This window comes from Brachyistius frenatus, unplaced genomic scaffold (assembly GCF_029030835.1).
Source record: "Brachyistius frenatus isolate BFR_SWC_R1_liver_20210118 unplaced genomic scaffold, ASM2903083v1 Contig_146, whole genome shotgun sequence".
Lineage (NCBI taxonomy): Eukaryota > Metazoa > Chordata > Actinopteri > Embiotocidae > Brachyistius > Brachyistius frenatus.
Genome location: NW_027210745.1, coordinates 714234 through 739830, shown reverse-complemented (window position 1 = coordinate 739830; position 25597 = coordinate 714234). Strand labels below are relative to the sequence as shown.

Here is a 25597-nt window from a genome sequence, read left to right as displayed (position 1 = left end):
TCAAAGATGAACCGTGAACTCGGTGCTCCAAGAGTTTCAGCCAATGAGACGATTGACGGGAGACGGCCCAACAGAGACGGCCCAAATGCAGCAGCTGCTTGACTCTGACCCGGTTGCGGTACCGGCTGCACCACCCAGCTGAGAGGAACTGCGGGAGGAACCAGCAAAGGGATGGCAGTATGGAGGAGGTGAGTTCAGAGGAGCAGGTGGACACAAGTGGGCTTGTCACAGAGCCATCAGAGGGGGGGAGAGAGCCACGAAACCTCGAGAAATGCTCACATGTACCCGCCATATCAGCCCTGGAGGCCCGGGAGCAAACCTGATGTTTGCCTGTGTCCCGTACCCCCATGCCCCGATTACCCAGCTGTTCATGGGCCGTGTTTACTACCCTACACCATTATGGACATGTTAGACTTGTGACGACAAAGACACTAAAGTACACTGAAGACATTTACCTGCACTCCTGCAAGGACTGCATTGACCATCAAACTTTCTTGACTACTAGACATTACTTGTGTTAGTTTGGTTCTGGATGTCCGGAGACATCTCTTGAAGCAGGGGAGAGTGTAATAGGTTGAAACCGCTGTCGCAAATTTTTTTTAAATTATTATTATTATGAAACACACCCGTCTTATTTTTTGGAGATACCGCTGAAGAAACTACGCTAACCGGATGTACTTGAACGCATCGTGAAGTTTCCCTTCGAGCCCAATGTAGCGCGAGTCAGAACAAGATGGCGCTGGCTTGATGAAGACGTTACCTCATCGGATGTTTCTTCATTGAGCCACAGGTACTGTAAAATAAGTTTACGACTCTTTAAGTTCACTATTACACTAAGGTGAATATTTCAGGAACGACTTTTGCTGTGTTTAGAGATGACTGTGATAGATGTGTGATGTCGGAGTGTGTAGTTAAACCCAGTGACTTTGAGAGTAACGGCCGCCGTTAAGATACCAGTTAGCCGTTACATGTCGTAAAGCTGGGTTGTGAATGTAATTTTGCGTAACTTTGAGAAATTATTTTATATGCATATATACGTATTTTCATGTTACATAAAATGTTACAGCTGTCAGTGTTTAGAAATGAGTTTCACCATAAAATGTTGAGTTTCTTTTATATTGCTGTTCAGCCGTTGCCGCCACCAACCGCCGTGTTGTGCTTTTTGCCAACGGAGTACGAGTTGTTGTGAATCTGGTATTTTTGATAGTCACACATTTTATTTGAGTAACAGAAAGAATATTATTTATTTTGTTCTAATGACTGATATTTTATTTGCACTTTTCTGTATTTTCCTATTGTTTTGAATACTAATGTACGAGTGTAGTATAGGAACATATTTTGATATAGAGTAAGAATAAAATGGCGCTGGCTTGATGAAGACTTCTCATCGTATGTTTCTTCATTGATCCACAGTGAACCACAGATCCACAGTGCTGTTCAGCCTGTGTATCACATGTTACCGGACCAGATACCCCTAGGGTATATGGATCAAAAGGCTTTCAAACAATTAAAATGAATGGTGCCTTGAGTAGGTGAGGAAAGTCCCTTGTTGCCAAGGCTCTGATTTGATATATAGAAATATAAAGAAAGCCAGGAAGGACCAGCAGGAGGCGATAAAGAACTGGAAACAACCTGCACTTGGCTGAAGCCACCGTCCCACTTTCTCCCCACTTTGTTTTTCGCCGTGAGAAGGTGAAGGCGCAGTGCGGCGGGGCTGCAGTACTCACAGACAGGAATTAATCTGTTGGACAGCTGGTCCTGCTGCTCTGTCCCTCAAGGTGTCTCTCTGGCTGTCCCTCAGCAGCTGCATCTCCTCCTCGCTGCTCTGAACCAGCCCGCATCTCCTGCTTAAAGTCTGGATTACTTTTCCCTTTTGTTTTATGGAATTAAATTCTCCTGAACCGAGGCTGCTGTAATGAGAGGTAAGCACTGACTGTTTTTTTTTTTTTTGCTTACTTTTTGTGTGACTGCTTCATCTGCTGTCAGGCTCTCATTGATTTGAAACTTTTCCTGAAGCCTCCATCCTAGGATCAGTTTGTGCTCTCCTCTTGCTGCTGCGGGAGCCTGCCTGCAGGGGTGATGAAGTTACCTCCAGCATAGGTAGGTGAAAGGTCACAGGTGGGTTTCATCCTGCACTTTGGCATTGGGTGCTTTAGGTATAGCTGCCCGGTCTGATGCAGCAAACACATGTGTGATTTGAATCACAGTGCGTGCATGCGTGTGTTTTCATTAACCCTCTGGGTTTTTCAGGTCTTCCTCTGAGCAGGGTGGGTTAAGCAGCCACTAGACATTCCTGTAACACAGATAACAAAGACGGGCCCTGGCAGGCCGGCTCCTGGCACTTTAACATTGTATCAAAAGCTAGAAAAAAAAAAATTGACATGTATGTCACTTTATCTCTCTTCTGTAAGGACACACAGCATAATGAGGCCTACCAACTTGCTTCAGAGTTTAATTACTTAAATACAAAGTATTTGATCTTTTAGTTCACGTCCATATACGATTTCAACACTCAGCACCAACACATTTCTGGATGGATGTATTTCTTGCATTGAAACCCCCCGAACAGACTTTTCCTGTCGGGCCACGTCTCATCCCATCACACCTCTTACATACACAGTACACCATCCAGCCCTGAGGGCGAAGGTTATCACCCCCTCACACGTGTCTCTCCCGGTTCATTCTCTACATCTGAGTTCAGAATTGATCCACAGCCAAAGTCTTATTATTTCAGACTGAAATGTTACATCACTGACGGTGATCGTTGCCCACACAGGAAGACTTATTTACTCGACTTGCGTCACAGAAGAATAACTTTTTCCCATAAACTGTTGACTCAGTCAGTAATTAATCTCGTGCAAGGTGAAAAACCGTGTGGGAGATTTGAACTTTTTTCACTCTTTAAATTCCATCATCCATGTTGTTTACATAGCTGTCAGATGTGATTGCTGATGTGCGTGTGCTGCAGGGAGACAGGAGGATGGCACAGGCATCTCTGCTTGTGCAGGGATTTATATAAAAGTTTTTTTTACTGCAATGCTTATCAGAAGTGGCAGCCTGGAAGTTTTTATAAAGTTTATCACACAGTTCACATGACGTGCATATCTGCACTGCTGCACCCTGAACTAATCTGTTATAAACTTGGGAGTTAATTGGTGCATAAATCTTGAGGTGAAGGAAAGCCCAGTATTGCGTTATCTGTCATCGTGCTATAATTTGAGAGGATTTATTTTCTCATCTTACTACTTGCTTGTATCTTGTCAATGTGTTAACACCCCCGCCCCCCTCCCCTAACCCTCCTGTTTCTGTGTATGAAAGAACAAAGGCCTTCATTCATGTGGCTGATTTTTTTTTCCCACACTCATGTCTTTGACTTGTAAAGTTTTCTTTTTTTTTAATATGAATCTTATCTTTTGTACACCGTTTCTGAAATAACAAAGGCCAAATGAGGAGGGTGGGAAGAAAAACATGTGGCTGTTTTTCTTCCCACCCTCATTTTGTTGACTTGTAAAGTTTTTTGTTTTTATATATATATCTAATATACATATATATATATATATGTATGTATATATATATATATATATATATATATAATATACACACACATATATATATATATATATATATCGTATCTTTTGTACACCGTTTGGATTGTAGTTAAGAGTTTGATGATAAGACTCTCTTCATATGTCTATTAGGCCTCGTGTGGTACTACAGTTAGCAGCTGGTTAGCTTAGCTTAGCATAAAGATTGGAAACGGGAGGAAACAATCAACCCTGTTTTGGCTAAAGGGAACAAAGTATGTGTGCCTGCTTTCCTTAACCTCACCTAGTAACACATCATATCTCAGTGTAATTCATACAAAAACCAAAGTGTACAAATCATTCTGCTGTTGTTGCTGAGAACCTGTTTCCAGACTTTGTGCTAAGCTAAGCTAAACTATTTACCAAAATGTCAAACTTTTGCTTTAAAACAAGTAAAAATGTATGAGGTAACATTTTATTTTATTGATAAAAAGATTTCCAGTCCTTTTCTTAAGATTTCTGAGGAAGTTTGTGCAGTAAGTAGTAAATGGGGAATAATTATTTTCTAAGGTTTAAATTGGAACAGTTTTAGTGGTATTCTGGAAACCAACAATAGATTTTAAACTGAACACTGGTCTCTGAACTGTATCTCTATTTTTTTTTATAAATTAAATAACAGGTCTTCCCAAGGACAGTTTTGACAAATGATTTGGGAAGTATATATATATATATTTTATATATGTACCAAGATGGCCTTGTAAAATGAAGTGTTAATAACACACACTGTATGGTAAAGGCTGAGATTATTTCCAGCTCAAATATACTGTCATATTTGTACTAATGTGGCTGATACTTACAATAGTTTCTACATACTTCCTAAAAAACAAGAATTGTACTGAGTAAGAATTAACATGGGACTATCTTGCTTTATTGGCAGATCTATTTAATAAAAGCAAACCCTGAAAACTCCATCTGTGACTTAAGATCTGGCTAAAAGACAGAATTTTTTGTTGTTGTTGTTTTTTTGCAGCATAGACAGATGCTTTTGTGTGGGAAGTAAATCTATCTGCAGGAAGCCATTATTATACTATTATATAATATTCAACATGTGTTCTTTAGATTCCTCCCATGCCCCAGCTTCATGTATGATCCACTTGCCTGCCTTCTATAAATATTTGACATGAGTTTTCCTTCCTGTTACCCACAGTGAACCCATGCTGTTATTTCCCCTGTCAGCACTGGGGTGTGTGTGTTCGCTATCGTGAGGACACGTATGAGTGTGACTGCACTCGCACCGGCTTCTACGGAGAAAACTGCACCATCCGTGAGTCCTCTCATGTTCATGAAGCCAGTTCTCATATCCTCTGCTGTTCCTGCACTTTTGAGGAATTTGAAATATTATTCGGAAATAGTCGTTGAAAAGGACAATTTCATGTTATTGTTAAACCCAGATATATTGGCAGCAAAGCTCCTGGCTCACAGAGTTAAAACCTCTTGTCTAGACTCAAATATTTAGAGAAATTGGAGCAACGGCAGCTGGATCAGAGCTGCTCCTTCTGCCTATCTCATCACTGAGACACTTATCTCTGTTGATTTGCTTCTCATTGAAGAACCAAACATGCTGTAGTCCTTATTCACATGTGAAGTCTTTGGCAGACAGTCGCATTGTGCGTAAAAAAAAAAAAAAAACAGATGATCAAGAAAGACCAGAGGGAGGGAAAGAAGGGACGAAAGGCCAAGCAAAGTCAAACAGGAAAAGTGGACTGAGTGATGACATACCTGAAATAATATTTTCACTTCTTACATAAGGTAGAACAACATATGTGGCTCCAGAATCAACTGTGAAACATCGTTATGGAGCTGCAGGCCATGTCAAAGGAACACTTCCACATTTTGTAAAATATGTTTATTTTGTATTCTTGTTGAGAGTTAACTTTGATTTAATTATATACAAGTTAGTTGAGAAATACGACATAAAGTACAAAACTCCAAAAGTGAAGCTATTCATTTTGACGCAGCAGCCGCTGATGAGAATACAGCGAGACCCTCATGTTGATATCGTGCTTCAGAGGTTTGTTATCTCAAACTAATTTTTTGATTTAATTAGCACCAACCAGCCAACACGCAGCCAGCTTTGGGACCCTGGTGCAGCCCGGCCTGATTATAAAAGCAAAATGTAATTTAATTTCACTTCATTCAGTGAATCAAAGAATCCAGAGACGTGGGTGGCTGTTCAGAAGTCTGGAACCGTACAGGCTGTGAAAGCAAGATTGAGCTTGCTCATGGTTCTGGTGAATGACATGACATAATGACTTTGTTATGTGGAGTGAATTTCCACTCTAAATCCCTCGATGCCGTGATTTCCAGTAACAATGAGATTGTTTTTCATGTTGTTTTTTGTCCCACCAAAGCTGAGCTCAGGACCAGGGTGCGTCAGTTCTTGAAGCCCAGCCCAGATGTGCTGCATTACATCCTCACCCATTTCCAATGGCTGTGGGACATCGTCAACTGCACTTTCCTGCGGGATGTCATCATGCGGATTGTTTTAATAGGTCCATAGTCAAGCAGTTCTTTCTGAGAAATTCTTTCTGGACTGTCACGTGTCCAACATATCTGTTAATTCTTTTCTTGTACCGACAGCGAGGTCCACCTTAATACCCACACCTCCGACTTTCAACTCAAAACATGGCTACCTCAGCTGGGAATCCTACTACAATCTGAGTTACTACACTCGGCTGCTGCCCCCGGTGCCCGAGGACTGCCCTACACTGGTGGGGGTCAAAGGTCAGATTTAAGGAGCCACTTTTTCCCAATGTTGGAATTGCATCCATCAGGTAGACAGAAACACAACTCCACATAAATTATAATATTGCTCGTATCATACATAGTACAATTGAAAGTGTAAACGTCTTTTTTTATTGGCCAGAGTATTGGACCCTTTTTGGTGGCAACTGAAATCGATTTTAAACATCTGCCAGCAGACACTAAATTTAATGTCTGGTCAGATAGTTTCTGATTTAAATCCAAAATTAGATTAGAGATTAAATTAGATTTTATTTGTGCAAAGATTGGCCAGATATCTTCAAACAACATTAAATGTTTAGGAACTTTGGCCTCCTCTGTCAATTAGAAAAGGCATTTTGAGGCAGAACATGTTGATACTTGTCATAGTAAAGTATCAACACAAGTATTGTTTCTGTATCACAATGAAAATCATTGTTTGCTTTCTGGTACCAAAATGCACAAATATTACACAACTCTTCCTATTAATAGTAATGCTATGATCATTTCATTGGTGGAATGAGTATTCATATTTATTTTTATATTTATGAATGATTTTGTGTAATCAGAATATTAATAAAATATTAATCTTATTAGTTAAATAATAAGTAGTCTGTATTTTTTATCTGTATCTTCTGGACAATATTTTCTTCTGAAATGTAGTGAAGTAGAAGTATAAGGCTGCATGAAGTACCAAATATTATACCAAAGTACTGTACTTGAGTAAATATGTCTAATTTTAACATCTCCTTCGATCAGCGTTGTTTTACAAGAAGCTAAACCTTTGCCCGCGGTGACATGCAGAGCTCTGACCCTGAATGGTTGAATTGTGTTTAACTGTATCAGTCCGGTTTTAACAACGTCAGTATTATGACTAGATGCGAGGTTTATCTGTGTTTTTCCTCGTGTTGCGTGTAACGCCACAGTGTTTCTGTTCAGGAAGCAATGGGCTGCCTAACCCTGAGCTGCTGGTTAAGAGGCTGCTGAAGAGAAGGACGTTCAGGCCCGACCCCCAGGGCTCCAACCTCATGTTCGCCTTCTTCGCGCAGCACTTCACCCACCAGTTCTTTAAGACCTACAATCGCATGGGCCTGGGCTTCACGAAGGCTCTGGCACATGGGGTTAGTTCATTTACAGCTTCTTTTTTTTTTCCAAACAACAATACTCAAACTTTGCATGGAAAAGAAAAAAAACAAAGGAGGAGTTAAACTGTTATCCCAAATAGTGCAGGACGTTACTTTCGAGCTGTTTGGTCAAATGAGATCACATATTGCAGATCACACGGCAGATACATCTCTCTGTAATTTCCAGTATATGGAGCTTTCAAATCTGGCGTTTGGTGAGACATTCCCGCTGTTGTCATGGCTGGATGAATACATACTGGGCATGCTCTATTGGCAGAGCATGTGAAGCACAGACCTCCGCCTGCTCAGATGGCTAACGTCCAGTTCAGCCCGATGTTAACTTGGAAGGAAATAATTCAATCATGCGACTCTTTCCAAATACTATGGGACTGAATGGAGTTTCTTTATGGTTGTGACACTCAAAATAGTTTATCCACCATTTTACAGCTACAACAGTCTGGTGTCTGGTGAGAGCTGACTAAGAAGACTGCTGCCACTGTCATGTCTATCTGTGAAGCTACCAATAGCTGCTAGGTAGCTGGAAACGGGGGGAAAGCAGCTAACCTGGCTTTGTTTTAGGTCACATAATCCACTGAATTAACAGGCTGTGTCTCATTCAATCCTTAAAAATGCTGGAAGTGTTTCTACCCCCTGGCAGGGAACGAGCAGAAAAACTCCCAAGAAGTTACTATTCCTGACCAACAATTAGTTTTGTCTCATCCTGGGACGCCCACAGGTGGATGCAGGGCACATTTACGGAGACAGCCTGGAACGTCAGCTCCACCTCCGGCTTCACAAAGATGGAAAACTGAAATATCAGGTAAAAGAGTGAGCGGAGAAAGTTATATCAAGAATCTTATCTCAGCATGTTGATCAAGAGAGGAACAAAAAAAAATACACCTGCGGTCTTGTAATTTATTATTTACAGTGAAACAATACTGTCGTTTGTAATTTATCAAACAAGCACGTCAGCCAAATCTGTAACTCAGTGCAGTTGATGTTATCTCTTTGTGCCGTAATTACTGATTCTGAGGACTGTCATAGATGTAAATGTGCTGAATGTGCTTTTTTAAAATCATTCATACAGCATACTGTTAGAAAAAGATTTTGTCAAGCAGATTGTGCAGTGAGTTGTAAAAGTGTCGTCATTCATTCTTATCTTTCCACATCAGTTAGTTGATGGAGAGATGTTCCCCCCCTCGGTCGCCGATGCCGCCGTTAAGATGAGCTACCCTCCGGGGGTCCCTGAGGAGCGTCAGATGGCCATCGGTCAGGAAGTGTTCGGACTTCTTCCTGGTTTGGGAATGTTCGCCACGCTGTGGCTGAGGGAGCATAACCGAGTCTGTGACATCCTGAAAGCAGAACATCCCACCTGGGACGACGACCAGCTTTTCCAGACCTCACGGCTCATCATCATCGGTGAGCTGGAAATATGTTCATTTATCTTGTAGATAATTACATGAGAAGATCCGTGGCACTGTTTGTAAATGAAGCCAACACCACGATCTCCAGATAAAAGAGTTATTAGCCAGGCTCGTCGCAAAAACCATCACTTCTCAGTAATACATTTTTATACTCCATTATGAAGTGATATATGGTGGATTTTCTCTTTGCAACGCTTATTCACTAAAGATCCCCTCCAAACATGTTTTAAGATGTATGTAAAATACTCTACAAAGAAACTACTACTACATCTCACTTGCGTATTAAAAATATGCAAATATATGTTGCAGTTTATTTACCTTCCGAAAGGCAAATGACATCAATCTTTTGATCTAACATACGAAAGATCAGTTTCTTTTTTTTTGATTTTATACACTTTATTAATCCCCGAGGGGAAATTTCTTCACTACAGCAGGGGGGCTCTCAGGGGGGAGATGCTGCAGCAGGCTGCCACTAGCGCGGCGCCAGGTAACCTGACCTGAGGTGCATGTTTTTGGATGATGGGAGGAAGCCGGAGAACCCGGAGAGAACCCACGCAAGCACAGGGAGAACATGCAAACTCCGCACAGAAAGGCCCAGGACAGGATTTGAACCCGGAACCTTTTTTGCTGTGAGGTGACAGTGCTAACCACTGCACCACCGTGCCGCCCAAGTGCTTTTATAAAATCGGTCCTTGATGTTTTGTTTTTTTAATAATAGTGTACGTCTGCACGCCTACATTTTGTGTGACTAAACTTTAGGCGGAACCTGTTCAGACGTGATTCAATGTCGGGGTGAGGTGTATAATAATTACAATAATTCGGTCTGCTCTCCCTCTTTGTGTCTCCGTACGTTCCCCTCAGGTGAGACCATACGAATAGTGATCGAGGAGTACGTGCAGCACCTCAGCGGCTACCTGCTGCATCTCAAGTTCGATCCCGCCATGCTGTTCGAGACTCAATTCCAGTACGGGAACCGCATCGCTCTGGAGTTCGTCCAGCTCTACCACTGGCACCCTTTGATGCCCGACAGCTTCCTCATCGACGGAGACGAGCTGTCGTACGCGCAGTTCCTCTTCAACACGTCTGTCCTCACGCACTACGGCATAGAGAAGCTGGTCGATGCCTTCTCTCGGCAAAATGCCGGCCAGGTACCGACCCACGGGCACAGTGGAATGACAACACGTTACAAACATATACAGCTGTTATAACTGATACTCAAACTGTCAGAACCGAAAGTATTGCCAGACTGAAATATCGGCGTAAAGAGGTATTTGGCATTCACACTAAGGTTTCCTGTTGTGCTGAATTAGTGGCCTGGATGTGACTAGCATCATTACAAGTTGACAGTTTAAAGTGACCGATGGTGTTTTTGTGCTGTTGTGGGATTAACTGTTGGTTGAACTGAGGATCGTCATATTCACTGATCTAAAGTAAAAAAGGAAGACGATGCCATAAAATTTAACACTAATGGCTACAAACGTGTTTTATATACTGAACAGAAACAGAATATTATATAATAATTATCGAATGAAATGTACGATTCGGCTGGAAGAGGAATTCGTTTCATTACATTTTATCAGGTCATTCACTTGCAAAATTCAGATGTATATTCAAATTCAATTGTATATATTTTACAATCACACATGAACATACAATCCAACAGGTAACCCAACAAATAGCACGATACAGTGGATGTGCCTTTCTCCCTGTCCTTTGGGTTACAGGATGCAACCAGCAATGAAAAGATCCTTAGAAACAAATTAATGGAATGTTAAATAAAAAATTGCTGGTTACTGGTTCAGCTGTGATTTTGCGTGTGCATGCCAAACTGCAGATGTAAGAGGAGACCTTTTAGTGTGTGTTTCTGTGTACAAACCAGCATGTGTGCACACATTGTACTTTGAATGGCACAATTTGTTCGTTGTGAGGCAAAAAAAAAATTGTCAGCTCCTTCATTCATTCTCACACTTGTGCCCTTCAGGTCGGCGGCGGCCACAACATCCACGCTATGATGACCAAAGTATCCGTGGGAGCGATCGAGGAGTCCCGCCATCTGCGCATGCAGCCGTTCAACGAGTACAGGAAGCGTTTCAACCTGAAGCCGTACACGTCGTTCAAACAATTCACCGGTAAGACAAACGGCTCTTGTGTGCAGCCTCGCACAACGCCAAGCGCGGCCTTCAACGAATGTGAGTCACAGCTTTTAAAATTCCGTGCGAGCAGCTGAACACATTCCTGGAAAAAAGAAAACAGGGATCTGCTCCCTTTGGAAGGATTTTAAAGACTTCTCTCCTTTGCTGTTTATTACTGCAGCAGTTTCTTTCCACTACATGTACAACTCGGGCAATTAGATGCATTTTAATTGTGTGTTGGTTTGCACCATGCAGCTCTCTGACAGTTAAATATGTAACCGAGTCTACAACCACTCTTCATCTAAATGACTGACACACCTGAGAAGAAAGTATTCATTCAGAGAAGCATTCATGTTTTTCTTAGCTGCCAAAAGCTCTATTAAATATGCTGCATAGGCTGTATTTCTCACCAACATGTGTATTTTGTTATCGCATTTACACCAAATTCAAAAGTAAAAGTACAGCTGTGTTCTCCAGGAGTCCTGCTGGAGACGGTATTCGCTCTATAAAAGATGTTTTCATCAACACTTGTGAATCCCTTTTGCAGATAACGAGGAGATAGCCGACGCGCTTGAAGAGTTCTACGGTGACATTGACGCTGTTGAATTTTATCCTGGCTTGCTGTTGGAGAGGACGCGGCCGGGGTCCATATTTGGAGAAAGCATGGTTGAGATGGGAGCCCCCTTCTCCCTCAAAGGGCTCCTGGGAAATCCTATATGTTCTCCAGTTTACTGGAAGCCGAGCACCTTCGGAGGCGAAATAGGCTTTGACATAGTGAAATCTGCCACCCTCAAGAAACTGGTCTGTCTCAACACCAGGACGTGTCCTTACGTGGCTTTCAGAGTGCCAACAGAGGACAAATCACAAAGTGGAAAAGATGGCGATGAGGGATGGAAGTATGAGCTATGACCCTTTACCAACTCCCGAAGATTATGTTATGAAATCCCGAAATGAAAGTAAATAAAAGAGGCGGGTGACAAACAACAAACGAGTGTCAAGGAAACCATTCAGATCTGAACAGCACTGGAGAGTCAAAGGACTCAGAGCTCACAATGAAATCCAGCTCACCTTTTTTCTTTACTTGATCTCTGTCTCTCTCACACTTGAACAAACACACCATCAGCATATTTTGTGTTTTTGTTAAATGCTTTGTGCCTGAAAACTGAAATATTAAATACACGTTCACACTGTCTGATAATAAAAGGTATGTCCTGTCTCTAGATTTGTTTTTGTTTTTTTTAAGAGTTTATTGAAATGCAATGTAAACATTTACTAAAATAAAACTATAGACATAAAGCGGATTATTGACATTTATTTAAATTGGGAGCAACTCAAATCTTTTTGACTCTATTCTTCTCCTGAGTGTCCTCTCCCACCTCCATGTTCTCACCCACTTTTGTCGTGTTTTTTTTGGCTCAAAATTGAAAACTGATGGTTGAGAAAAAGAAAAAAAAACCTCACCCTTGACTGTAAGCGCTGCTTTTTCAACAAACATTAAAACCACATTTTAGCACAGTTACCTCATAGCTTGGATCATTTTAGTTTAGGAATTGGAATATATAAAAGATTATATAGGTCCAGAAAAAACACATACATTTGGACAATATCTGTCTTCCCAGATGATTTAAATCCTGCAGTAATTCGTATTAACAGAAGGGAGGGTGAACCCATATCCTGTAATTACTGCTACGGAACCTTTAGCGAATATTTTAATTTCTCTGTAATACAATCAAAATGTTTGACTTGGCATATGTAGGGCTGGCAGCGGTGGTTATTTTGGCAGTAGTATAAACTACAGTCACATTGCCCCCTTGTTGTGAAAGTGGGAACTGCAAAATGACGCTAAAGAAAAATATCCTTTATCATAAAATCAAGAGTACAGAAAACAAATAAATGACAACAGTCAAACAAATATGTTCAACGAGGTGCACAAATTTAGTGTCTTAATAGCTTTCTTAGTTTGGGAGCAGAGAATAGATCTGACATGTTACTCAGTTTAATTTTCAAATATAATAATATTAATACTAAAAAAAAAAAAAAAATTCGCTTTGCAGAAAACATATCTGAACCACGCATTATTAGTCCAGAAGGGATTGCATATCCATAAAAACAGCAGACTCCTTTTTGAGTGACAGCTGTACTCACCGGACACAGGACGGACCCTCCCAGCATCTCCCCACGTTTATACGTCAAATCTGATGCCTTTAAGTGCTTTCAGTAAAGTCGGATCTTCGTAGTAATATGTCTCCAGGAAGCGGACACCGATCACATAATATACATTTAAACACGAGATGTAATAATAGAATGAGCTGTACATTCAAGTAATTATTATTATTATTATTATTTTTTACAGTACATACATATAGTAAACATTTCTTAAATCGCAACTCCGACAACATTTTGCATCGCTTAATTTTCGTCATTACGACATGTCAGTGAAGGCATCACAGGGAAGCTAAACGAGCAGATAAGCTGAAGTTAAACCGTTGGAGGCATTTTAATAACGTCGGTTGGATAAAAGGTAAGAAAAGTGTTTTCGTGCGGAGAATGATTTGTACGGTTTTATAACGCGGTTATTGTTCAACCTCATTTCGGGTAAGTCTACTCAGGAAGCGGAGGAGGAGGGAACCAGCCCGGCCAGCTCGGTTGGCTAAAGCTAACCCAGCTGACTTTAACAAACGCCAGTCGGCCCTCGTCCTGCTGACATTAAACAAACTAATTGGATTGTCTCCGTCCTCTTTTAGTAAAGTGTCAGCAGCTGATGAAATAACCGTGATAGTCATCAAGTTTGCTGAACGATCAGTAATCTTGAGATCCTCGGAGGTGAGTTAGGTCTTGGTTAAATAAAGGCCCCATTGGGAGAGATTATGTTCTTAAAGCAATAAATAAATATGTGTAAATGTCATTTATTGTCACGAAAATTGCAACTAAACCAAAACGTTAAATGTGATTGGGGGGTGGGAGGGTTTTGTGAGGAGTGTCTCTCTTCCATCTGTGCACACAGGATGGCCTACATACGGATGAGTGCATCATAAAAGGCCTTTCAAGCCCAAATTAATAAACTGACACACTTACTAAAAGCTATGTTTAGTGTGGATGTCCTGATTTTGAAGTAAACCCTTTAATCTGACCTGTGAATCTGGATTACGTGCTCCGCCAGACTAAAGTGTCGTTAATCTGAGGGTGTTTTTAAGCAAGTGATGCTGCACCGTTGTTGTTGTTGTTGTTTTGTTGTTTTGTTGTCACTTGTCAGGTGCTCCTGCAAATTATCAGTCAAATCACCGGGATTTGAGGTCCACGTCTATTTATATACAGCCCGTGGAGGAGAAGAGTGAAAGTGGGTTTCCCTGCACTGCTCCCCACAGGTGAGCCGTCGTCATGACTACCCTGGATGACAAGATACTGGGGGAGAAGCTGCAGTACTACTACAGCAGCAGTGAGGATGAAGGCAGCGACAATGAAGACGAGGACGGGGAGAGGAAGACCATACGGGAGGCCGACGTCAAGCAGCCGGAGATAGAGTACGGTGCAGACGGAAGTGCTGTCAACACGGGTGAGCTGACGCGTTCCCACTAAAACTACTGCTGTGATTGTCTTTATCTTTTTAATCGTCATTATTTTTAGTGTCAACAAAAGACAAACCAAAGACAAAGTAAACTCTTTATAAGACAATGCATTAAAAAAAATATATATACAAATGTTTTAAACTTATTTCACTCAATATTTGCCTTTTGATTATTTTTATTTGTTCTAAAATGACAACAACAACAACAACAACAAAGTCTCCTATCGCGCTGCCTCGCTATAATCAATCGATCGTCTATCAGATTGTGTCGTGTGGCGACAGTGACTTTTTTTTTTGTGGCTTTTCTGTCTCAGGACCAAAGGGTGTTATCAACGACTGGAGGAAGTACAAGCAGCTGGAGGTGGAGCAGAAACAGGAGCAGAAGAAAGAGATGGAAAGACTGATCAAGAAGCTGTCGATGACCTGCCGCTCCGACCTCGACCTGGAAAAGGACAAAGACAAACAGAAAGAGCTGCAGGAAAAAATCAAAGGCAAAGTAAGTGAGATGGGGAAAGAATAAATTATGAAAACAACAACAAAAAAACCAGAGCTTCAATGTCCTGTTGGAATTACTTGCCAGTGTAGTAAAGCGTTTGGTGCCCGTGAGTAGTTCAAGGACTGTCGGAAATTTGATAGCCTGATGATAATTTCTACTTTTACAGTTTACTTTTATTTTTTATTTTTTTAAACATCCCTTTTTAAATCTGCAAGCGGATTAAATTATCCGCATGTTTAATAGATTGTAGATGTTCCTACGGTTGGATATTGTTTCCTTTGAACAGGGCCAGGCTAGCTGTTTCCATCCGTTTCCAGTCTTTGTGCTAAGCTAAGTTCGCTCTCTGCCGGCTGTAGATTCATATTCAATCGCCAGAAATGAAAACGGCGTCAAATGTATTTATGTTTTTTGTGGCAAACACGCTAATGAGCATGCTTCTGACGCGTTTAACAATTCTCCTATTTAACTGCATGTTTCGCTCCGTCTGCTCCACAGATGACCATGAAGGAGTACAACATGCTGCAGGAGGAAGATGACGACGAAGACTTCCTCCAGCATTACCGCATGCAGCGCATCGAAGAGATGCGGCGCCAGCTCTGCCGCGGCAAACGCTTCGAGCGGGTGTACGAGCTCGTCAGCGGAGAGGACTTCCTGGAGGCTCTCGACAAGGAGGACAAAATCACGCTGGTCATGATCCACATCTACGAGCCGGAGGTGCCGGGCTGCGAGGCCATGAGCGGCAGCCTGCTGTGTCTGGCGCAGGAGTACCCGCTGGTGAAGTTCTGCAGCGTACGCAGCTCGGCCATCAGCACGAGCACGCTGTTCCGAGACAGCGCTCTGCCGGCGCTGCTCGTCTACAAGGCGGGCGACCTGATCGGCAACTTTGTGCGGCTCACGGACCAACTCGGGGACGACTTCTTCGCCGTGGACGTGGAGGCCCTGCTGCAGGAGTACGGCCTGCTGCCCGACAAGTCCCCCGTCGGCCCGAAGGCGGTCCGCAACGGCGCCATCATGCAGTCCGTCGCGAGCGACGAGGACTCGGACCTCGATATAGATTAGAGCCGCGATGCTTCGTATGCTCGGGAATACGCAGGCTGCATGGACGATAGATCGTTTATATGTGTGGACCCCCGTAGTGATGACGGACTGAGCCGGGATCGACATGTTACCACTCTCTCTCACACACACACACACACACACACACACACACACACACACACACACACACACACACACACACACAACCCAATGAGTTTTATCATATCATTCCATAGTAAACGGTCGTCATTGATTAATAAGTAAATACTATCTACTATGATTAAATTATATTGTGATGAACGCTGTAGCGTCGATGTTTTGTTTGACTGATTTATTTGTCGTGTGAAGACACATTTGTTTTGCATCTCCACTTTATTATCTGCGTTTTCCCTCTGCAGAATATACAACCTTCAGCCAAACTGACCTTTAAATCATTTTATATCTTTTATATGTGCTGTAACATTTAGTGGGGAAAAAAATAAACTGTAAAGTGTTTGGACTCGCTGCTTGTTGGATATTTATTTCTGTTATTTAAAAAAAATAAAATAAATTATACATTTTTTTTTTATTTGTTCATGAACAGTGGATCAAATGAGAGTATGTGATAGACTCTGCAGTTTAATAAATCAGCACCACTGCACACTGTCCGGCAGACAGACAGACACACAGCGGAGCGTCCGGCAGCTACAGGAGACTAAACACGGTACACATCTGTAACACAGCTGGAAACACAACTTCACGTCAGCACTGATGTTGCTAAATAACTGGCGAGCAACTATTTGCCAACACGGTTCCCCTCTGTCACCATAAAGCGATGACGGTCAGCTTCTACTGTGCTCAATGGAAATACAAAAATAGACCAATGCAGTTTAAATATTGATTGATTTTTTTTTCAATCCTGTTTGTAGCCACATACTGTATTCAATTCATATAATAAATGGCTATAAAAGAGACACGTCACCTGGTGTAAACCTGCCACAGTTACATTTTCTCTGTTATGATACACCGGCATCGATTTTCCACTTCAGGGACTTCAGTCAGCTGTTGATCAGCTGTTGATCAGCTGATCAGTCTTCACAGCAGATTGAAAGCTCAACTCATCCGGTCCTGTCGGCTCAATGATCGCTCTGAACAAAAACCTGACGGGTGACGGGCGGCTTGCACCTGCGTGACGTCAGACCGACGCGGCCCTACAGGCAGCTGGTCAGCAGCAGCAGGCCGAGGCAGGACAACACCACCAGCGCCAGGGCTGTCTGTTCGTGGAGGGGAGCAGCGGAGTCGGGCAGGTATTGTCCGCAGAAGGCGTGTTCCAGCAGCAGATGGGTTTCTGCACTGATGCCTGCCAGCAAGGCAGAACAAAACAACAACAACAACAACAAAAATTAGTCACATGACCCGCAGGCAGTGCTTAGCACCCGATGACGTGACGTTAGAAAACTCATTTACAAACGATTCCGTTCGTCCCTCTGCTGCTGAGACTCACTGCAGCCATCATGACTGTGAAATCGATGCCGACTAATGGTGTGTTCACCGCGCCGCTGCCCGACCTGTCGGTACAGATACTCACCGTGTTGGGACCATTCATCCCAGTGATGTAAAACGTCCTCGTCGTGATGTTCTTGATCATCTCGGTCTGCAATTAAAAACACATGGTTATTCTTTCTGCACGCTTATGGCCCAGAGGGACAAGAAATGACCAAAAAACACACAAAAAAACCCATGATTGAGTAGTTCATTCTGAGCATGTTGAGGGAGTAAAAAAAAAAAAAAAAGCATTAAAGGATTAAAAGAGACCGAACACAAACAGTAAATGAAACAGCTGATTTGACCTTGAAAGATTAAAAACCCCTCTGTGCGTTTGAAAAAGAGCTCCTGGCGTTTATTTGACATCCTGCATCGTGAGATCACTTTCTGTGTAATGAAGTCTTTTAAAATTAATTTTAAGGGTTTTATTTGGAACATACAAAAATAATATGTGTAGATAAATACTCTTAAAAATGTTAATAAAAGTAAACATCAGACTCAGAAAGAATCAATTTAAAGGATAAAAACAGATTTTTGACTCTTCATGCATGTATTGTGCAGAAATATAATATATAACATAACATATAATTTTTTTTCCATTGTAAAATTAGTAAAAACGAACAAAATTATTTTTTATTTATTATTTTTAAAATACTCTAAAAATGTTCAAAGTAAACATCACTCAGAAAGAATCAATTTAAAGGATAAAAACAGATTTTTGACTCTTCATGCATGTATTGTGCAGAAATATAATATATAACATAACATATAATTAAAAAAAAATTCCATTGTAAAATTAGAAAAAAACGAACAAAATTATTTGATCTAACTTTGAATTAATGTTGCGATCAGTGTTTAAAGAATTAAGGAATCCTTTAATTATTACTCGTTTTCTGTTTGATTGGGCTCTTATATAATGATTTTCATATATAATAACTTCCCCTTTTGTTTTTACTGTACATTTACTATAAATGGGGAGGAAGGAGGGGCGGAGGGAGGAGGAGGAGGAGGAGGAGAAGAAGGGCTCCGTACCATTGGGGTGATGCCACAGAATCCTTTTGAGCTCCCTCAGGGCCTCGGTGAGGTTCTCCAGCTGATCATGGAGGTGGATGTTCTCCTCTATCAGCGCGTGGATCGTATCCTGCAGCTCGAAGCTCCGACTCTGCAGCACCAGCAGAGTCAGAGGCACCAAGAGAAGCACTGGCCTTTTTAGACCCCTCATAGTCCGACCTCGGCCTCCTATCACATCTTCACAGGCGCACGGCCTTCCTGTCCGACTCCCTCTTGGGAAAGAGGCTCGCTTCAGTGCAGAAACAATTCGTGCAGGATGCTGATCAGATTAAACTCAACAGGGGTTGGAGTGGGGGTGGAGGAGGAGGGGGGGTGGGGGGGGTGGATGGTGATGACTGTTTGTTCTTTATTTCCAAAGCCTTCGGGTGGAAATCTGCCAGTGGGCTGCTTTAAAATCTATCCGATGTTTCCACATCAGTGAGTACAGCAGGAGGGGGGACTGTTCGCTTCAATATGATCTCGTCCTATTGAAAATGATATGCTCTCCACATAGACTGTGTGCACAAAGCAAAGAGAACGGGTTTTAATCTGTTCAACGATTCATGCCAAATTTATTAAAAAAATAAAAGATAAAAAAATAAAACAAAAACAATGACCAGACCGGGTGAACGGATAATCAATGCAGACCGACATCCTTCCGGTGTTTAATTAGCTGCAGCTCATTTCTGCCAAATGTAGTTCATGTTTATCATAACCGCTCGTGTGCACGGGGGCAGCGAGGTCAAGACTACACGCTGGAGCCAGATGTTTACAGATGAACAAAAACCGGTAGAATATTTTAACAAATATAAAATCCACTGCTGCACTTCTCGTCCCTGAATAAACGTCTGGATTTAACAGTGAACTAAGCCTCTAAACTCGCCCGGTGATGCAGAGGTGGAGGACACGAACTCGAAAATAGGTCAGTAAAACTGAGTGGTCACTTACTGAACTATTTCTAGTCATGACAAAACCGTTTGCGTCAGGTTGTGGGATGCCGAGTGCACATCTCTTAAAAATCAGTCATAAATTCTCAGTAACCAAAACCAAACTGCGTAAATATTTTTACTGCTTTTATAAAAAGTGACACCTCATTTGTCAGGAATCTAGTCTAAAAAAATTATGTTTTCTGACATGTAACTTTTTTCCCAATTGGGCCATTAAATGAACCGATTCTACGTCGTCTCCATTTACACTTCACAGAACTGTCTGGCGTACACTTTAAAGTCAAAAATAATAATGATAATAATTGCATGAAATTTAGGAATAATTACATTTATCACTTTTCCAAGCGAGTGTTGTCAGGCACCTGAGAAATCACAAATGCAGTAAAGATCTGAGGGTTAAAATTAAGACTCTAAGACAGCGTCGTGTTTTTTTTTTTTTTTTTTCCAAACAAAAAGCTTTTATTTCTTTTTCATGTGTATCTGTTTAAGCGGTCTTGGCAGCCCTGGTGCGCTTCTTTTTCACCACAACAGGCTTCTGGCTCTTCAGAATAGCACTGGCACGACGCAGGGCGGCCTGGGGAAACAAATCACACTTTAAATATTGCTCTTGAAACTTTGACAAGTCAAAATTGTAACTACTCGGTGAGATTTTTTTTGTTTTGCCTTCGAAGGATAAATGCTGAACTCACCATGCGCAGGTCCTTCCTGTACTTGTTCTTGCGGATGATGTGCCTCAGGCTGTTCAGGGTGGCACGGGAGTTCTTGTTTATGGTGATCTTCTCGTAAGAGTTGACAGGTTTGTGCTGACCTGTGAAACGGAGGAAACAAAGTAAAGCTTTAACACGTACCCACAGAAGCTGATAGATCCCCCCCCCCAAAAAAAAATAAATAAAATAAAATGATTTCACATCAGAAAAAAACGTCGAGTTATGTAAACTTGTTCAACCTCGTCTGAGTCACACGCGACATGTCTCCTGTTCTCAAAACTCAGGAATCCAAAGACAGTTGAGAGTTAAATCTACAGGAGGGTTGCCGTCATAATTCCTGCTTTGAATTTCTTTAATTTAAAGCCTAAAAAAAAAGACTCGACTTGAAATAAAGAGGAAGCGCACCGACTCAAAAATATCTACACGCAAAAAAACCCAACAAAACCCACATAGCTGCTGTCCTTAATGACATCACTGACACAGAAGAATCGCTTTCAACAATTTAAGGTCATTTTTCTCCTTCAGAATTGTTTTCCCTTTAATTCAGTGAGAAACAGATGACAGATTGTACGGTTTCGACCTCCTGTCAAAAGATTAGGAAGAAATAAGCGTCAAGATATTTTACCTGCACGCTTCTTCAGCACCACGACGATACCCTTGCCGTCGGCCGCTGGCTGCACGCCGACCGTCTTCTTGTGCACCAGCCCATTGAAGCGGAAAGAGTTCCTGGCCTTCAGGTTGTTGGGCTCCTGTCAGATAAAACGGATGAAATTCAGATAACCGAGCAGCTTTCGTCGCCGGCGGCAACGTTTAGAGGAGAGGTGTTAGGAATTTCCCCTCCAGCATCTGAACTGGGCTGAAGAGTGCGCCTTCAGTAGCGGGTCGTTTTGTCGTCGCTTAACTGTAGGAATTATGTAAGGAAAGCCGCGACAACTCAAAGAGAACTAAATAACACCCCTCACACAGGTCGGGTGTTTAATTTATGTTTAAAAAAAACAACCTTTTAACAGCTATTTATAGTTAGTTTGATCCAAACCGAGATTGGTCGGGCCAAAATAAAAAAAAAACTTTAAAAAAAAAAGATCTGGAGGTCTGGATCAAAAAGGCATCAACAACATCTTTATTTATTATTTATAATTAAACATGATCTTCCTGGGACACTTTCATTTCATCCTTTTTCAGGTGTGACCGCATCACAGCCCTCCCTCGTCCCACATGTGGACTCACGGTGCTGTAGGTCTGTCCGTTCCTCTTGATGAGGAAGCTGGAGTTGTTCCTGATGACCATCCACTGCAAACTGGACGACATGATGAAGAACCTGGACGACAACAACAACAACAACAACAACAAAAAGGACTCGGATGTTACTGAAGAATTCATATTAAGATAAATAAATAAAAAAAAGGCAGCCTACATCTGACAGCTCATGTTTACTTTTATTTATTTATTTTTTTCCTATTCGCTCAAATGTCACGACATGAACCGGATGAGTTTGGTCAACCGAGAAAGAAAATAAATACAAAATAAAGGTTTTATAAGCTGCTCTAGCGCGTTAGCACACTTAGCACACCGCTCAGCCCGACGGAGCGCGGCGAGGCCGAACCGGGCGACGCGCTTTTATTGGCTCATTTCTACTCGCAACAGGGGCGTTTACTACCACAGGTGATGTGCAACCGTAAACACAAGAATAATATCTTACTTTACGGGGATATATACGATTAAAAAGAGGGAGGAAAGTGTAGTTTAGTGCCCCGGCTATTAGCAGCCGAAACGACCACGTTACCTTCTAGCGGAGGAAAAGGACCGGAGAGGCCGGAAGCCGCTTCACGCAACCCCCTTAACTGCGATCCTTCCGCACACAACGATAATTATTTGTTAAAAATAACAACTAAACCATATCTTGAACTTTTAAAGGACATAAATCCAATGGGATATATATTTTCAGTAGTATTTTTTGAAATATTATGACGCTATATTAAATTTTAAGTGTACATTTTATGGAGAACTAGTTATTTGCAAGACCGGCGGAGGAACACGTTCACCGCTCGCTGTAAACTCCCGACGTGTCATCGATGTGCGCCGCGTGTTTACAGAGATAGTCGTCCAGAAAGGTATCAGCTGTTTTAACGACCAAAATCAGGAGTGTCATTTCTTATTTAAAAACACAAGTGCACGTGGTGCCAACACAGAAAGTATATAAGACAACCGCTGTGGGGGAAATGTGAATATTTTGGGATGTTGGAGGAAAAAAAAATTAAAAATTAAAAAAAATAAAAGTTGTCCGAGGTGAAAGTCATGTGGGAAACTGCTGCTCCGTTTGAAGTTACGGTGTGGTTCAACATGGCAGGTGGAAGCGGTGTATTCATGTGAGACGCCGAGCATGGAAGAAGATCTGGAGACACTCGGGGAACAGCTGTACTCTCGGATTTACCCCAAACACACGGAGAGGGCTGGGAAACTCACAGGTGAGGTGCACGTGCGCTTTTTGTTTTGTGATGATGATGATGATGATGATGGTGGTGATGATGTTACCACCGTCAGCACAATCCGCATAACCACGTTTTTAAAGCCCGCCTGCGTATTTCAGGGATGTTACTGGAGCTGCCACGTCCTGTCCTGAGCCAGATGCTGCGAGACGAAGCCATGCTGTCTGCAGCTGTGGAGAAAGCCCTCCGAGCCCTGCAGCTGGCGCAGGACCCCAGGTACAGGGTGGTGGTGGTTGGTGGTGGTGGTGGGGGCAGGGTGGTGCTAGTACGTCCTGAGCCTGATGCATCCCAGCAGTACTTTTGTAAACGTACTCGGTTACTTTCCTATTAATTCCACACACTTTGAAGGCATTTTGATGGTTTGAGTGTGCTGTTTGATGCCTTTTTGATCCAGACCTTCAGATATTTTAAGTTTGGCCCGACCAGAAGAGGCAGTCTCGGTCTGGATCAAACTGTAACATGGTTCAGACTCGACTTGGTCCAGATTTTCAGGTGTGAAAATGCTTTTAGCCATAAAAAAAAAAGATTTCTAAAACATAAACTAAACATCCAACCTGTGTGTGTTGTTTTTAATACATGTGTGTTAAGCTTTATTTGAGATTAAAAAAATAAATAATGACATGGACTTTTATTTGAGTATCAAAGCATTTTCAAATTGTGTGAGTTCTCGTGTCTCTGCACAACAGCAGGGTCACGTATAAGGATGAGGACGACGTGTCCGTGTCTTCTGACTCTCTGGGGGACCAGCTGTTTGAGCTGGTGGATGTTTACAACACCGGCCACTCACAGAAAATCACAGGTATGTAAAATGCCCTTCGACTCAGGAAACACAAAGTAGAAATGAAGCAGCTAAAGTTAAGGTGATTTCTATGATACATCTAACATATGTTCAGCTGAAGCAAATTTACAATAAGCTTACACCTTCAAAGTAACCTTTCGTCATAATGGTCTGTAATTCAGTTTTCTTAGTTTTTTTTCTTGATTGGTTTTCTTATTTCATTCGTAAATTACAATATAGAATATTGATTTTCCAGTTTATTGTTTAAATGTGCATGTTTAACTGTGTTAATCATCAATAACTTTGAGGGTGCCGTCACTTTTCCTCTGCAGGAATGCTTCTGGAGCTGCACAACGATGTCGTTTTAAACCTTCTTTCAGACCCCAAACTGCTGGAGGAGAAGGTGAAGCTCGCCCTGAACACACTAAAAGAGTAGGTTTCTTATTAATATACTTATATTAGCTTTTAAGGGCATATTTGTTTTCTTTTCTGTGCGCATGTTCAATTTTTTTTTTTTCATTTTTAACTGAGCCTTTAATTTGCATTACAGGTATACAACATTGGGTTAGATTTATGTAATAAAAGATTAAAACTATTAATGAGGAATAGTAATAATGCTCCTGCTTCCCTTTAGGCAGAGCGTAGAGGAGACGGACGTCAGTGACTCGTCGGAGGCTGATGACTCAGAGCGGCTGGGAGAGAAGCTCTTCTCACTGGTGGAGGAAATGGATCCACTTCATGCAAATGATATTACAGGTGACCTGAGACGAGAAATACCAACATTTAATATATTTGAAAGTTTTTTTTTTGTTGGTAGATGCCTGAAACGGTGTTGAAGGATAAATAGCACTAATTATATGTCGGTGGTATTCTGTGTAGGTATGCTGCTGGAGATGGACCCGGCTGCCCTCCAACAGCTGCTCCGTGACCACACAATGCTGAAGGTGGCTGTTCAGAAAGCACAAGCAGCACTGGACACTTAGACCTGAGCTTTTTCTACTCCAACAGAAGAACACAACTACACTTTACAGACAAAATAACACATGAATTAATCAGTGACTGATGAGACAAGGCTGGTAAGATCTGACGCATCCCTCCCGGAGATGTTGGAAATACAAGTTACCTCTTCCATAATTCTTCTTCTTTGTTTCACGCTGACTGATGAGTGGACTGAGGACAAAGTTTGATTGGACTTGAAGTGTCTGAGAAGCTGAAACAAAGTGTACGTCTCTGATGAGCTTCATTAATTCCTGATTATCCTGCATAGATAAAAATGACTGAACACGTTCTATCGTCTAATGAAAAATAATTATCCATTAGCGCAGGGGTGTCAAACATACGGCCCGCGGGCCGGATCTGGCCCGCCGGATGACTTTGCTAAGTGTGAAAATTACAGAAAGACATACATTGCATTTCTATGAGAATATGGAGGTTTATGAGTACAAACGTTTTGTAATTGTTTTTTTTAATCGATCCAGTAATTGCTTCAGAAACAGCGTAAATGCGACGTCTGCTCCGGAGGGAGAAGCTGCTGCTGGCTTTGTGACCCGTTAAATCTGCAGAGGAGAGCCCAGGCAGAGAAACAGTGGGCTGATGTCTTGAGTTTTTGCTCGTTATGTTTCTAGTTTATTGTAGAAAGACCTTTAAAATAGGGTTTATCATCCAAAAACCTTCAATGATTTAAACATAGAGAAATGTTGTCGTTATGTATGCATTATTATGCTATGGTTTTACTGGTTTGGCCCACTTGAGATGAAAGTGGGCAGTATGTGGCCCCTTAACTAAAATGAGTTTGGCACCCCTGCATTAGCGTGTCTCCACCAGAACAGATGGGAGTCATTGTCTCCTGATGAAAATGTTTACATTGAGCTGTAAAGCTCCACAGAAAATCTTTATCTAAGTGTTGCAAACTGTTGTGCGGTTTGATTTTTGTTCTGTAGCTGTATCTGTAACTTGGTGAAATGTATTTGCAAACAGAAAATATAACAGATTATATATTAACTGAGGAGGCTTCATATTTT

The 25597-nt window shown here is 41.8% G+C and overlaps 3 protein-coding genes across 3 annotated transcripts; 2 read left to right on the top strand and 1 right to left on the bottom strand.

Moving 5' to 3' along the window:
* Positions 1-1691: 1691 nt before the first annotated feature.
* On the top strand, positions 1692-16583 carry pdcl (phosducin-like). The gene is made up of 14 exons (XM_069715699.1): positions 1692-1922; positions 2017-2100; positions 4732-4848; positions 5936-6076; positions 6165-6308; positions 7245-7426; positions 8166-8249; positions 8602-8848; positions 9715-10001; positions 10835-10982; positions 11533-11891; positions 14355-14538; positions 14865-15046; positions 15542-16583. The coding sequence occupies exons 1-14, from the start codon at positions 1916-1918 to the stop codon at positions 16103-16105; spliced, it is 2730 nt and encodes a 909-aa protein (XP_069571800.1). The 5' UTR covers positions 1692-1915; the 3' UTR covers positions 16106-16583.
* Positions 16584-20062: 3479 nt separating this feature from the next.
* On the bottom strand, positions 20063-22090 carry rpl28 (ribosomal protein L28). The gene is made up of 5 exons (XM_069715695.1): positions 22012-22090; positions 21540-21630; positions 20938-21061; positions 20295-20413; positions 20063-20179 (listed from the first exon to the last, which is right to left on the bottom strand). The coding sequence occupies exons 2-5, from the start codon at positions 21618-21620 to the stop codon at positions 20090-20092; spliced, it is 414 nt and encodes a 137-aa protein (XP_069571796.1). The 5' UTR covers positions 21621-21630; positions 22012-22090; the 3' UTR covers positions 20063-20089.
* A 298-nt stretch (positions 22091-22388) lies between these two features.
* On the top strand, positions 22389-25577 carry LOC138630993 (polyadenylate-binding protein 1-A). The gene is made up of 6 exons (XM_069715697.1): positions 22389-22777; positions 22900-23014; positions 23485-23597; positions 23909-24008; positions 24211-24332; positions 24456-25577. The coding sequence occupies exons 1-6, from the start codon at positions 22693-22695 to the stop codon at positions 24557-24559; spliced, it is 639 nt and encodes a 212-aa protein (XP_069571798.1). The 5' UTR covers positions 22389-22692; the 3' UTR covers positions 24560-25577.
* Positions 25578-25597: the final 20 nt, after the last annotated feature.